Source organism: Pavona decussata, unplaced genomic scaffold, assembly GCF_977016875.1.
Source record: "Pavona decussata unplaced genomic scaffold, jaPavDecu1.1 SCAFFOLD_602, whole genome shotgun sequence".
NCBI lineage: Eukaryota > Metazoa > Cnidaria > Anthozoa > Scleractinia > Agariciidae > Pavona > Pavona decussata.
Genome location: NW_028145860.1, coordinates 5,558,868 through 5,572,583, shown reverse-complemented (window position 1 = coordinate 5,572,583; position 13,716 = coordinate 5,558,868). Strand labels below are relative to the sequence as shown.

At 37.3% G+C, this 13,716-nt stretch overlaps 1 protein-coding gene across 2 annotated transcripts; it reads right to left on the bottom strand.

The window, feature by feature from the left end:
* Window positions 1-72: 72 nt before the first annotated feature.
* Window positions 73-12,030, bottom strand: LOC146449621 (phospholipid scramblase 1-like). Of its 2 annotated transcripts, none has more exons than XM_085101252.1 (8): window positions 11,850-12,030; window positions 9,373-9,495; window positions 8,738-8,815; window positions 7,848-8,040; window positions 6,228-6,339; window positions 5,182-5,284; window positions 3,479-3,537; window positions 73-1,882 (listed from the first exon to the last, which is right to left on the bottom strand). In XM_085101252.1, exons 1-8 carry the CDS (start codon window positions 11,887-11,889, stop codon window positions 1,850-1,852), a joined length of 741 nt encoding a protein of 246 aa, XP_084957378.1. In that variant the 5' UTR covers window positions 11,890-12,030; the 3' UTR covers window positions 73-1,849. The 2 variants fall into 2 exon arrangements, with proteins under 2 accessions (XP_084957378.1, XP_084957379.1); XM_085101253.1 differs by lacking the exon at window positions 11,850-12,030 and adding an exon at window positions 10,041-10,355.
* Between the last annotated feature and the right edge of the window lie 1,686 nt (window positions 12,031-13,716).

Genomic DNA, 13,716 nt, shown 5'->3' with positions numbered 1-13,716 from the left:
TTCCGAAGGTAAGGCAGCCATAAGCATAAACGAGGCGCCGAGTTGGCTATAATCATCTCATATCCAACAAGCGCAAGTGGAATCAGTGTTTTATTAAAATCAATCAAGAAATATTGCTAGATCTTGCTGATTTCGCTATACAAGAACAACCAGAAGCCCACTCTTAGTCGCTTATTCTTGGGCATGTATAATGGCTCATACACCACGGCCGCAAAGCCAATCAAATACCTGAAATTGCATAATACAATGATCCAGTTTTAAATATGGCTTATAAATATACTTACAATATATGATGCGGAAAACTACAGTAACTCATGAGAAATCAAATAATTGAGATAAAACAAATTAACTATAGCTACAACCTTACTCGCGTGAGCAGATCCAAAAATTTCTTTCTCGCCTGAGTAAACAGTGGTGGCACCATGAGAACGACCTGAACAATATCCGTTTACTTAAGCTACTATCTAACACACTGGCCTGTATGTACAATAGCAACAGAATAACAGTACAATTGGGAAGCTTAATACATACAAAAATGTGATAAATTGTAAAGGCGTACCTCTCTGGTACAAGAAATTCAGATTCCCGATTCACAAAAAAGGGTGGTAACAAAATTGTTAACCATAAAAAGGCTCCAGCATGTAGAAAATTCTTCCGCTCGTCTAGTCACTTATTCCCTGAAATGGTGCTTTAAAATACTATTATTGTATTGTATCCTGTTTTATTTCCTGTATAATTACGATTATTATTTTAAACAAGAAGTTCTTAGTGGTATGAAATGGGATTGTTCTACCCATTCTCGCATTAGGTCATCAATCAACTGCAAGAGTATAAATAACCGACAAGCAAAAAATGAAATGTTTTTTCCAAACATTACTGGCAGAATAAATAATTGGTAAATGATAAATAATTCTACACTACCCGCCTAGATTAGCAAATGCTATTTGCGGGTCCAGTGTTATTGTAAATAACTAGGAAGATTAATAAAGTTGAAAGTTGAAAATTTGTGTAATTTTCGAACTAAGCTTGTTAAGGGAATTATGAACTAAAATCTTGCATTCTGAGGGCATACCTTCAGTTTGTTTTAAAGACAGTTTGAGGGTATGCGGAGAAAGCAGAACTTACCAAATGCTCTTGGTATCAAAAAAGAAAATTGGGGGTAACCATGCATTTTTCAGAGATAACAAAGCCTCAATGTGGAAAAAAAATACCATAGTATGTAGTACTATGTAAAATGAAGATTTAAGGTTTCTAGACCCTTTCTTAGCACAACGTTTTCTTCAAGCCATCCTCCAACTTGTGGAGGCCCAGTAAACAGTGAAGTGCTTAACATATTGAACTTTTGATCAGATTCGCAACGCCAATACCCAGTGTCAACACACATCTTCTCTTTACCGTCCCCCAGCTATTTCTTATAGAACTAGCTGAAAGAATTTGTTTAAACATCAAGACACTTTATCTTTAGTGATCATGTCCCTTCTTCCATCACCTGTTCACTTGATCAAGAACTACTATTGTAAGGAGAAAATAGATGCTGATCACTACTGGGGCTTAAAAGGTTTATGCTTTTCTACAGGAACCCTGATATCTGTGTTGTTCCATACCCTCCCACTGAAGGGGTTTTGGTTTGGACCACCCTCCCATCCCTAGATGTAAATTCTAGTTAAGCTTCACACTCTTCTTTCAAAAACTTTCACTTTTGAGAATACTCCCACCTCCACTTTTCTGTAACTGAAAATTCATTATTCTACAAATTACTTTGTTACAAGGCAATGTATATGAGACATGAGACATGCTCTGGCCAATGGTCAAATCTGTGCAATACACACTGTGCACACTGAGCATGGTATCAGTTGTTTGAATGTTCAAAGAACATGAAATCCTGCAAAAACAAAGAGATATTCAACATTAGAATTCTGTGCAAGATATATTTTATTACTACCATCAATGTGCAGTTCCAGAAAATAACCATGCTCCCCCCACAGAAGGGTTTTTGTTTTGTACTCTCCCTCCCCCCAGGAAATTCCAGTTTAGCTTCATACTTTGCTTTTAAAATTTTGACTTGTAAGACCCCCTCCCCCTAGGAATTTCCGATGACCTTTCATGGGGTGGGTATGGATTTTTTCTGGAACTGAACAATAATTGGACTGGTAAGAGGCAGCTATGTTGTACAGGGTTGTTAGCAATTAACTTTTTTGAACCTCAGGGTCAAGTAATAATTACCTTGCAATCTGTGTTTGTTGTTATGTCAATAAAATCAAACTCTAAACAGCTGATTCTACTCTACCCTGTTTACACGCAGAGATTATAGGGACCTTCAGATTTAATACAGTCAACTCTCTCGTAAGCGACCACCCTTGGTGCACAACACCAAGGTCGCTTACGGGAGGTGGTCGCTTACGGGAAAGATCAATAAAATAAGCCTAATGCTGGACTGATAAATTAATTACCTAAAAATATTACCCTAGCAGCTAAAATTAGGCTAATAGAAACTAATTTATTTGATTTTTTCACATCTATTTATTCTTCTGACGAAACTTTGTGTAACATTTTGGATCAGATCACTGTAACAATTCCCATTTACCTACAGATCTAATTATAGTAATCTTCTCTGTCTGTAAACTGTCAGTAGTCTGGGGTAGCGTCAGTAAAAATTGAACATTTTTTACTTCTGAGTAATTATTTACTCAGATAATACGCGAATATGTTGCGTGGTCGCTTACCGGAAACTGAAAACAAAAGAATATGTCAAATTTCTGGCCTAAAAAGTGGTCGCGGTCCCTTAGAAATTTGAGTGGTGGTCGCTTACGAGAGAGCTCTTGAAACAGTATTTAACTGTGAAACAAAACGGTTGTTTACGATGTGGTCGCTTACGGGAGGTGGTCGCTTACGAGAAGTGGTTGCTTTGAGAGAGTTGACTGTACAAGTCCAGGATTGAGTATGAGTACAACTTTTCAGATGGAATGTGATGGAATATTTTAAGCCTGGTGACTAAATGAGTCAGAATGATGTATTACGCAGCAAGTGACACAGGCATACTCGGAAAAAAATCTGAGTGCTCCTATCAGGAGTCGAACCTAAGACCTAGCAGTATGCAGGATGTTTGTCCCATGAACCAAGTTTAATGGTCTTAGCTTCCACGAGTCTCCTGTAGCTCAGTGGTAGAGCATCCGAACTAATTATCGGAAGGTCTTAGGTTCGACTCCTGATAGGAGCAATCAGATTTTTTTTTTCCTAGTATGCCTGTGTCACTTGCTGAGTAATACATCATTCTCAACTTTTCAGATCTAGTTATTTTGGTTAAGATAACCGCTTGTCACACCAATCTTGTTTCTAGGGTCTCCTTATCTACTGGTAAACAACAGGAAGGCGTAAATTTGAAATTTGAAAGTCATACTTGTACTCTAATCTGAAGGTACCTACTCCCTTCCTATGGGAAACTACTTTTTTGGGTTAGAATGCCAAGGATTATACTTACAACCAGGAAACAGGCTCCCATTAAAATGGCTTTGAACTTGACATCCAAGTCTTGAGGGACTGCAAATCAGAGAATAAAGTTAGTAATAAAATGTACAGGTTTCTCGACTAATAATATTCTATATGTGTTGAAATAAGTACGTAGGCCATTATTGACAACCCTGAAAAATGGTATTTACAGTCGAACCTGTATATAATGGCCACCCTCGGGACTTGAGGAACTGGCCGCTTAATACAGGATCACTAAAAATACTCACTGGGCATTGTCTAATGTCAATTTTAATGGTGTATCATACAAAAACATTTCATGCAAGGAAACAATAGGACAATCAACACTCTTTCAAGAGATCAATAAAGTTTAGTGCCAACTTGTAACTTAATGAATGATATAATATATGTAACAGTGTGCAAAAGCACTGTGCAATAAATTGTCCTCTACTCTTGTACGGTGTACAGTGCTATATTTCTAACTCACTTTAAGGCTTACGTGACTTGCAGTTCACAACGAAATATCTCATTCTGTCATTTCGTAGTTGTTACAATCGAAGTGGAATTATAATGGTAATGTTGCTAATTAAAAGTAACACAAAATTGGAATAGGGTAAAAATTACAGCGACTTAAAAAAGTCCGCACGTGCATTTGGCGCCTCGCAATTTGAAACTTTTGTTTGTAGAGCAAGTCATTGACTGTCGGCACTGCCAGCGACAATTCCTGTTATCCACGGTACTGTTCATATGACTTAGTTTCCATTCAAGAATGGCCGCTTAATACAGGTAAAAATAACAAAGAAAGACAAACATATGACTGCTACAGGGTGGCCGCGGCCGCTTAATAGAGGTGGCTGCCTAATACAGGTAACAAATACAGCGTTTGTATGCGTGAAAAATCAGGACTTTAAAAACTGGCCGCTTAATAGAGGGTGGCCGCTTAATTCAGGGCCGTTATATACAGGTTCGACTGTATTTATTTAATAGTAATTTAACTGTATGATTAGTGACCCATCATTACAGTGCATAGTAGCTGGTAGTAACTGGTTAAAAAAAATTGAAAGTTTGCACTTTGTTTGCCTTAGTTTTGAGCCTGTGTGACATAATAAACCAGAAACATCACAACCTGTATGTAGCTGGAAAGTCCACCGACCGAGATTTTTACATAAACTAGTATACCTGCCAACTTTTTCTGAGTCAAACGCGTGAGATTTTTGTCTCGTCGTGACTGGGATTTCCGAAAACGTCTGAGCCACTTCTGATGATTTCCGACGATTTCCGAAGACTTCCGAACGTTTTAGAAAATGTGCGAAGATATTCCGACGACCTTGGAACACTTACGATTCAAACGTATTTTACACATTTGAAAGCTTTTGTGATTGTAATAAAGAGAAAAGAAATAGTACATAACAAATCTGAAATGAAATGAAGTTTTTTAGAACAGTTCGTCCGGATTTGTGTAGTCAGGCATGAGAAATTGTCCTTGATACGTGAGATCAATATCTTTAGTCCACAGGCGTGAGACTCACACATAATGCGTGAGAGTTGGCAGGTATAAACTAGAAAAACCACAATGTCCCCATATTGCCTTTCCTCAACCTTCCCTTCCTCCCAATCGTGTACTCTGCACTCAAAGATATATCCTTACAGTTACACTTACAACGGAAACTAAGTATATCGACAAACAGTACAACAACATGAGTGATAACTCCTTACATTGAATCCCAAAGGTCTCAGCATCTGTAAAAAATTCTCGTGTAAATCCACTCCAGTATTTGGCAACCATTCCAATTTGAGTGCCCCCATTGACTAAACTGATCTGAGATATCAAGACAATAATGTTGACAGGCTGGGTCAAAAGCTGTGCAATGTGGAAATTTGTCTAAAACTAAGTATTTCAGCATATTTGGCAGGAGAGCAAGTAGCACACACTAATACACTGAATTGCAGAACAGTCTTCCACTGAAATAAGACCTTTGCCTAGCTACAAAATAATTCTAGAACAACAAGTCAGGAAGAAATCAGCTCAATTCTTGAAAGGAACAACTTGTAATCCGTTCTACTTCATTTCAGAAACAAAAATGTGTGAACTTGAAACTTTCAACTCATTCTGACCTACTTTGTCTCAGGCCAGAGGCACTAAATGACAGTTTTATTGCACTGGGATGATAATTTATCACAAAACTAGACAATTACTTTTTTTATTTCTGTTGACAGACATTTTTGGTTCTTGAAATGACACCAAATTTGTGTGATACTTCTTCTTTTACTCAACTATTGTAACTTAAAGGGTGTGTGTGTGTGTGTTGGAGAAATTCACTTTGAGTTTTCAGCCATTTCCCTAACCATTTGGATTCTGCTTCCTAGCAGCTGCTCTCCATTAACAGAAGAATAAAAGATACCCCATACATTTCTGACCAGTTTCTGCCATTCCTATCAGTCCCAAACCCCATCCCCTCAATGACTACAGTATTCATTCATTGTTTTATTTTCTGGTAGAGCCACCCTCCAGGTTGAGGATTATTAGTTGGGTGTGGTCAGTAGCTAGTTTACCCAAGGCCAAAAATCAGACCCATGAATGCTTGTGGGTTGTCTGCAGCTCTTACAAAGATGCCTTCTGCCAATATACTGTCCCAATTATTTAACAGTCCCAGCGTGACAAGACTGTTTGTTCAGTCTGACACTTAATGGTCATGGGTACTAAACTTATTTAATTTTAACGTTTCTCCATTCCTGATAGTTTTCATGTTACATTAACTCACTGGGAATTCCACATCTGATCCACAGCTACAGGGGCAGCATGGTCCATTGATCGTCATGATAGGCTGACGCTGTGCATCTTGGACTTCTAACTTGGCCTTCCACAACGTCCACCTGTAGTTAAACAATCATGCTATTCAGCAGTCCAATCAAACTTGGAACATACATGTATTACAAAGAACATCCCTCCACACCTCAAGGCACAACTCGCCTGGCATCAAACAATAACACAGCTACAGGTTTGTTTTCAGTTTCCCTTGTTCTACAGAGTAACTTTTTGAGACATACAGATATGTAAGTTTTTCAGGTCTAAAGTCAGCCAGCTGTTTTCAACTCACAGGTTTGCAAAGACCACTACAGCCTAAACCCTATAACCCCTAATATTAAAAAACAAATTCTCCTTTCTCGTCCCCATACTCCCTATACTTTTTGTATAAAAGTATTCTGGAGAAGTTATTATTAAAATACCAAGACAATTCACCTTCAGTTGGTGATCATATTCTTAATTCTCATGACCTCAGGGTTTGAATACATATTGATATTACAAGGAGAAATTTGATGCTGAACACTGTTAGGGCTTAAAGGGTTAAAACAGGAACTGTCAAAGTTAACAGTGAAAGGGTAGTGTTCTACTGTATAGAGACTTCATCCAATCTGTACTAAACACTCCACATTCCTTACAATGGCCAACAACTTTGCAACACAGGGGACGGATTCATAAGGCCCTCTAAGGTTAAGGTGTATCCCAATTATTATTCTCCCGACAATAGACTATTGCTCACAGACAATAATAATATTAGGATACATCTTAAAGTCCTGGTCAAAAGGCGCATGATAGTCAATGATCGTTAAAACTCACTCACTCATTTGACCACCAACTATCATGCACTATCAACTATCGTCAGCTATCATATTCACTTTAAGCGTGTTCAAATTCTTCATGATAGATGATGATAGTTTTTCACACACATGATAGTTGATCATCAACTATCATGTGTGTGAAAGACTATCATGCGCCATTTGACCTGGTCCCAGGTTCATTAAACAATGCATGGTTACAGAAAGAAAACTCAAGTTCTATTTTTCTGCATAATTTGAAAACCAATTATTTTTAACAATTTGCACGGCGTAGCAGAGTGTAATGCAATATTCTTTCCCTTGGCAACTCTAAGTGCATTTTGCTGGCTTTATTCTTTGTGGTCAACTCTGTGAAACAAGTGGCTCAATACATTTCAATGCTCCTTTTCAGTAGGAAATGGAGCCTTTGTTTAATAAGCTGCTGAAAACAATGCATAGCCTTTATAAACTTGGCAATCAATGCAGCCAATGTTAATTAGTTCCAATCTGTTTTCAATACGTCAGTTCTTAATCAATGACAGAAGGATACCAGTTTCCATATCCCCATAGGGCACAGATAAATTATTGCGAGCCCCTGGAAGACCTACATGTATGAGGAAGGGGATAAGAATCTCCTCATGCTTAGAATTCCATAACAAGTGGAACCATAAGAACTTATACAAATAAGAACTACTCCATCAAAATTGCCAGTAACCCCAAACCAGAAACAGTCATCAACTTTCCATATATTGCCCTTAGTGGCTAAAATTTCTACAATGGCTCACTTTTGCTCAACATATCCAACAACCGTCCCCGGAGGTGACTGCACTTCAATTTCCTGAAGACAGCAAGGACAACAGCAGCACTGACACCGGAGGGGTCGGGACAGATGTATCACTTCTCTTTGAAAGTTGTCAAAGATTTTCATCTCAAATGGACGGCCAGGGCCACAACATTGTCGAGTACAACAGTCATTGTCTGAAAGTTCATAAACATTTAATCAGCCATGGCTAAAATGGAATTATAACCTACATTGATTGTCATAATTATTTTACTGTTTCATTTTATAAGTAAGCAAGACAATGTCATGTACACTCTTGCTAATCATCTTCTCAGTTGCCGATATTACCTGTTAAGAAGACAGAGAGCGAACTGGCGTGTGCATGGATAGAGCGCGCACACGCATTGAGACATTTGAATTATTGAATTATTGTTATTGAGACATTTTTGGGGATTTTTTTGGTAAAGTTTAGTGCCAACCACGTTACCGTTTTTAAGGGGCTTTTTGGCCGATTACCGTGCCTTTTTCTTAGAAGACTTTTGTGCAACTGATTGCGAACATTACCATAATCTGCAAATAAATTTATATTAACAGGCCTAGCAAATAATTTCTATATGTTAGTATGTCAGAAGGGTTACCTTTCTCCTCAAAAATGTTAATCTTCAAGCCAATGTTAATCTTCAAGTTGACTTTCGTATAGAATTAAGGGGCTATGTTTCAACCTAGGCTGGAAGTCAATGTAGCAGGATTGCACAATGTAAAAGTTCATCATATTTTGTGAGCACTCACTTTCTCATTATCTGCACTCATGAAAATCTTTTAAGGTGTTGTGACATGTTTCACCCTGATAGCTAGGTAGCTAGGGTATAATTGAACTTGAGATGCTGTACACACCTTCAGCAGCAAAGTAAACTTGTTGGCCCATGGAATTGCATATCTTGTACTTGTTGTTTGTTTCAAATCCAGTAAAAGCTTAAAAAAAAACAGACAAATTGCATCATCATCACCAAAATTATTGTCCCCTAAAGCAAACTACTTAGGTGGCTTCAAAGACCAGTAGTCTACCACAGAAATCAGACAAGTTCCACTCTTGATTTGAAGCATGTGAAAATGATCCATGAAATAGAAAGCTTTGTTACCAAGCTATTTCAGACCTGAATCAAAGCAATTTTGGTGTCCCTTATTCCCTTGTGAACAGGGTTTGGCAGAGAGCTTGTTATATGTCATCAGTTAAGTCTTGTTGCCCAGTGTTAATATAATTAAAAGTTAAACTACTTAGATTAAGATTAAATAAACAAAATGGCAGTGTGTGTATTTTCTATTTCATCTGACACCACAAAATATTATTTTCATGGTTTTGAAAAAAAAAATTGAAAATAGTGTAGAGTGCAAGCTCTGTTCAAAAAAAGAGTTAGGCCAAACTTTAAAGCCCTGCAACAAAATATGAGAAACGTTTTTATTTAAGTATTACTTATCGGAGTTGTCAACAATGAAACATAACAAAAACATATTAACTCCCATTAAATTACCTTCTAGAAGCTCAACCTGTTGTTGTATAATTACTTGATCAATAACTGTTAGATATTCCAATCCTGGAGGGCAGCCCATTGGCGCCTGAGGAGCTGGCATCCAATTACCTTGTCCAGGAGCACCTGAGTGTGGGGAGGCATTAGAATCAAGGTTTGATGACCAAGGGCCAATTTCGGGGAAAGGGGGAAGGGATATTCAGGGATACTCAGAAGTCGCTATGGAAACTGAACTGAAGTATAACCTACAACTAGTAATAATTATGGATTAGTAAAGTGCATTTGATCTCATTGCAACCAGACCAAAGCGAGACAACCTGCGGGACTTCACTTAGCCAGCGGGATTCAAAGCCCTTGCAAGAAATCGAGGCGAGTGGTCAGCCAGTCCAAGATGGCATCCAAACCCTGAAACCCCGCAGCATCCAGAAAGAAGCGACACAAATACTTATTGTTAGCCTAATTAACATCGAACACAGATATGGTATTCCCAGTTTATTAAGAACACAGCCTCCAAAGGGAGGAAAAGAGGGCAGAAGTTTAAACAGCTTAACAGTGAGTAAGTGACTGAATGAGAATGTAACTTGAACCTTAAATTACAAGGCATTGTATACCTAGACAGTGTTCAATGCCTGAAGAAGAATGCAGTGGTACATTTACAGTACTGAGCTTACAATATAGGAGTCTAAAGTACAGTACGAGCAATGATCCAAAAGTCAAAGCCAAAGGTGTCACGTTCCACTACATGCTTTCTACAATTTTATTGTAAACTTTCATAAACTAAAAAAATAATATAAGTAGTATAAGTATCATATTGTACTATAGTGTAGGTATTGTATTGCAAGTAATGTAAGTGTTGTAGATAGTATAAGTGTCGTATTGTTAGTAGCGCAAGTACTGCATTGAATTGTAAGTAGTATAAGTATTATATAATAAGTAGTGAGTAGTGGACATATTGTTTTGTAAGCGGCTTCTTTGTATGTGTGTTGCAATTAAAAAAATTTAAAAAAATAATAATAAAAATTTAAAAAAAAAACATGATTTTTACAAAAACCTTTAAGAACATTAACAGGGTGTTGGAAACCGTACAAAGGTTTTTACTTGCTTTAGCATGATTGTTGATTTGATTATTGTAATGAGAGTGTTGAGAGAGAGTGTGTGAGTGTGGTTTGATTGTCTTAATTGATAAAACATTTTAGCCAATGACAATTGTCTATTTCAAGGTGCGCCAGACAACAATAGGTTTTAATTTTTGTGAGTTTTTGTGTTATGAGGAAGTGTCAGTTGATGCGGGTGTGTTACATAACTGTGACTCTGAAGAATATTAAATCTTAGTGAAATGTGTGGACGTCTTTCTTGTGTTCCAGCAACAGATCATTTTGATGAAAATATATGTGGCAATTCAGCTGTAACATTAACTCTTGCTTTTTGAATAAATCTCTGTTTTCACCATGCAAAATTGAATTTCCATTTCAAATTTCTTCGCATATTGCACAGACTATCTGATGTTGACAGCTTTAATGTTTAGAATAAAATGACTGCTGGCTTGGTAAGAACAAGGTTCCTTAACAGTTGGGGTCTGTCATTTAACCCAATGGCCTGACAAAGATTTGTTATTAATACCAAACAAGTTTGAAATTGTACAATGCGCAGCTAACAATGAAAATAAAATTAAAGGATTTACATGTAATTAGAAATAGATAAAATCATTCAATTTGTTTGCATATATACAATCACGACGGCTTCTATATGGAAAGAAAATGCATCAATGTCATTTGCTTATTTAAAATGTTATTTTTTTAAGGGAGCTTGAGAGATTTATTGACAACAGATTCTCATACTAAATCTGTATTTGGTGCCATTTTGCCCAACTATGAAAACTAGGGAAACCTGATATATGCGTACAAATAATAATAAATTGCTGGTTTATTATATTGCCTAAGGTACTTAAACTGATATAAATTCAAAACATATTGAGCTTAAACTCATTTTTAGCAACAGCAGAGCAGAAAATTAGTGAAATTGTTTAAGTTAGTGATCTTCTCTCCTGTCTAACACTAAAACCTAAACAAGCTCGCAACTTAATAAGCTAAAGTTAAGTTTATGAATATTCAAACTATCACCTGGTTGGGCTAAACACACGCAAGGAATTTCCAATTATTTTACGCTTGCCTTTACGTTTTCTGCTGTCAATTTTTCCCGTGGAACGTCCTCTGTTCATTTTATTATGCCACTTAATGCTTTGACACTTGCACGTCTAACAGATATACTTACAATGTAATTAAATTATTAACGTAAACACGTTTTTTTTCCTGCACTCCTTTATCTACACTTAAGCGAACTAGCATATTTATATTGCTCTCAGGAGACAGTGCTTTAAATATCGATGAAAAATTTATTTAAAAGGCATAACCTAGAAGTTGCACTCTTGCTCGAAGCTAACAACAAAGTAAACGGGAGATCTTAAAATAACTTTAACATACCTGGTTGTTGCTGTATGGGTTGACTCGCCTGCAGCGCCATTTTGCTTCAGTCCTGTGAAGAAGCGTAATCATATCCCTTGATGCCCTGCAACGCTACTGATCCAAATGAACGTGACTGATCAAACGTGTCACGCAATCCTTGTTACTGTGGTGACATTTGTGCGAAAACTCCCACTAATAGAGAGATTAAGAATCGCGTTTACGGCAAACGGCAAACGCGAGATTTGCGTTTATGTTTTCTTGAAATAAAGAGTACAAAGATGACAATAGTGCAAACTTATTCTGGCCTTTGATACAAACGCAAAACTACTCGATTTGACAGAGAAACTGAAAACAGCAAGCGGCAAATATAGGATAAACATGGTCACGTAATTGACTGACGAGTTGTAACATGCGAGTGGTGTTCGTGATATGGCCTTACTGAATTCTGCAAGTCAACAGCCATTCTCAGACAGCCATTTGGCAAAAAAAAGTGATTTGGGCTTGTCCATATGGTATTGATGGGAAAAAAATTATAAAATAAAAAATGAAAAAAAGGATGAAAAAATGGATACCACTAGAGCTGGTTGCGTCTTCATAACAACTCTCGCCCCGGGCTTTTGGCTAACAAGAACGAAAAGAGGTGGCACATGTTTCAAAAACATTTATTATCGGTTGACCATGACACAAGGAAAAAAACGTTCTATTCTTTGGTATTGATGGCATGTATCGACAACTCACTCCATATTCATTATATTCAAAAAAAAAAAAAAAAAAAAAAAAAAAAAATCCGATTCTGTGAGGTTCACTCTGACTGGAACTTGGCTGCAAACTTTTAAATTACTGTCAACCATTTCTTGCATGTGCGCAAGCCAACCCTGCCGTCCAAGTGTTTGTTTTTTGTTGTTGTTTTGTATTGTTTATCTTCTATATCACCCAGCTCTGTGGCGCGGAATTACACTTTGTAGCAGCTCTTCGGGCTTGTGTCAGGAGTACCCAACGACCCTATTAGAGAAAATTAATCGTATGTTGCACTGAACACTAGCTAAGTGTCCATACGTCAATCTTGGTTACTATTTAACGTTCCTGGGAAAAAATACCCGCTCTTCACTTTTAAGAAATGAAAATCTCAACCAGCTGCATGTAAGTGTGATATCTGTCAACTAACCAGCAAGCAAGTCAGCTTGTAGATACGCAGCATCTTCCTAAGACTTAATTTGTTTATACATCTTTGTGTCATCGACAAACATGGCAACATAGCTCGTCAAGACCGAATCGGGTAAGTTATTTCCATAGATGAATGATTGAATGAATGAATAAACGTTATTAACGTGTCAATAAAATATCTAGCAGAGGGTAAGTCCTCAGCTAATAGGGGACACCTAACTAAGCGTAACTAAGAATCTAAAACTGTACAATGTATAAAAATTACAAAATATTAAAAAATATACATATAACTAAGTCTATTTAAAATACATCAGTGACAAAGATCAAGGACAAATATCTTTACGGTAAAAAAATAGTATTGTAAACAGGAAGTCTAAGAGTTGCATAGTTGACAGCCAGTGCGACCATCTTTTAAGAGGCTTGATAAATCGCGCTTTCGTATATCCGATTTAAAGGTATTAAGGTTGCTTGAAAGTCTCTCCTTACTGGATAAGTTATGCCACAGTTTCGGACCAAGGTATCTTAATGAAAAATAAGAAATAACATCGGGCCTGAAATGGAGCCCTGAAGTACTCCGGTTCTGACAGGCAGAAGATCAGAGATTTCACCCAGCACTGTTACACGCTGGTAGCGATCCATCAGGTAAGAGCTAAACCACTGCAAGAGGCTGCCTCCAAATCCGAACTCGTGCAACTTTTGCAGCAGGCAGCCATGGTTCACC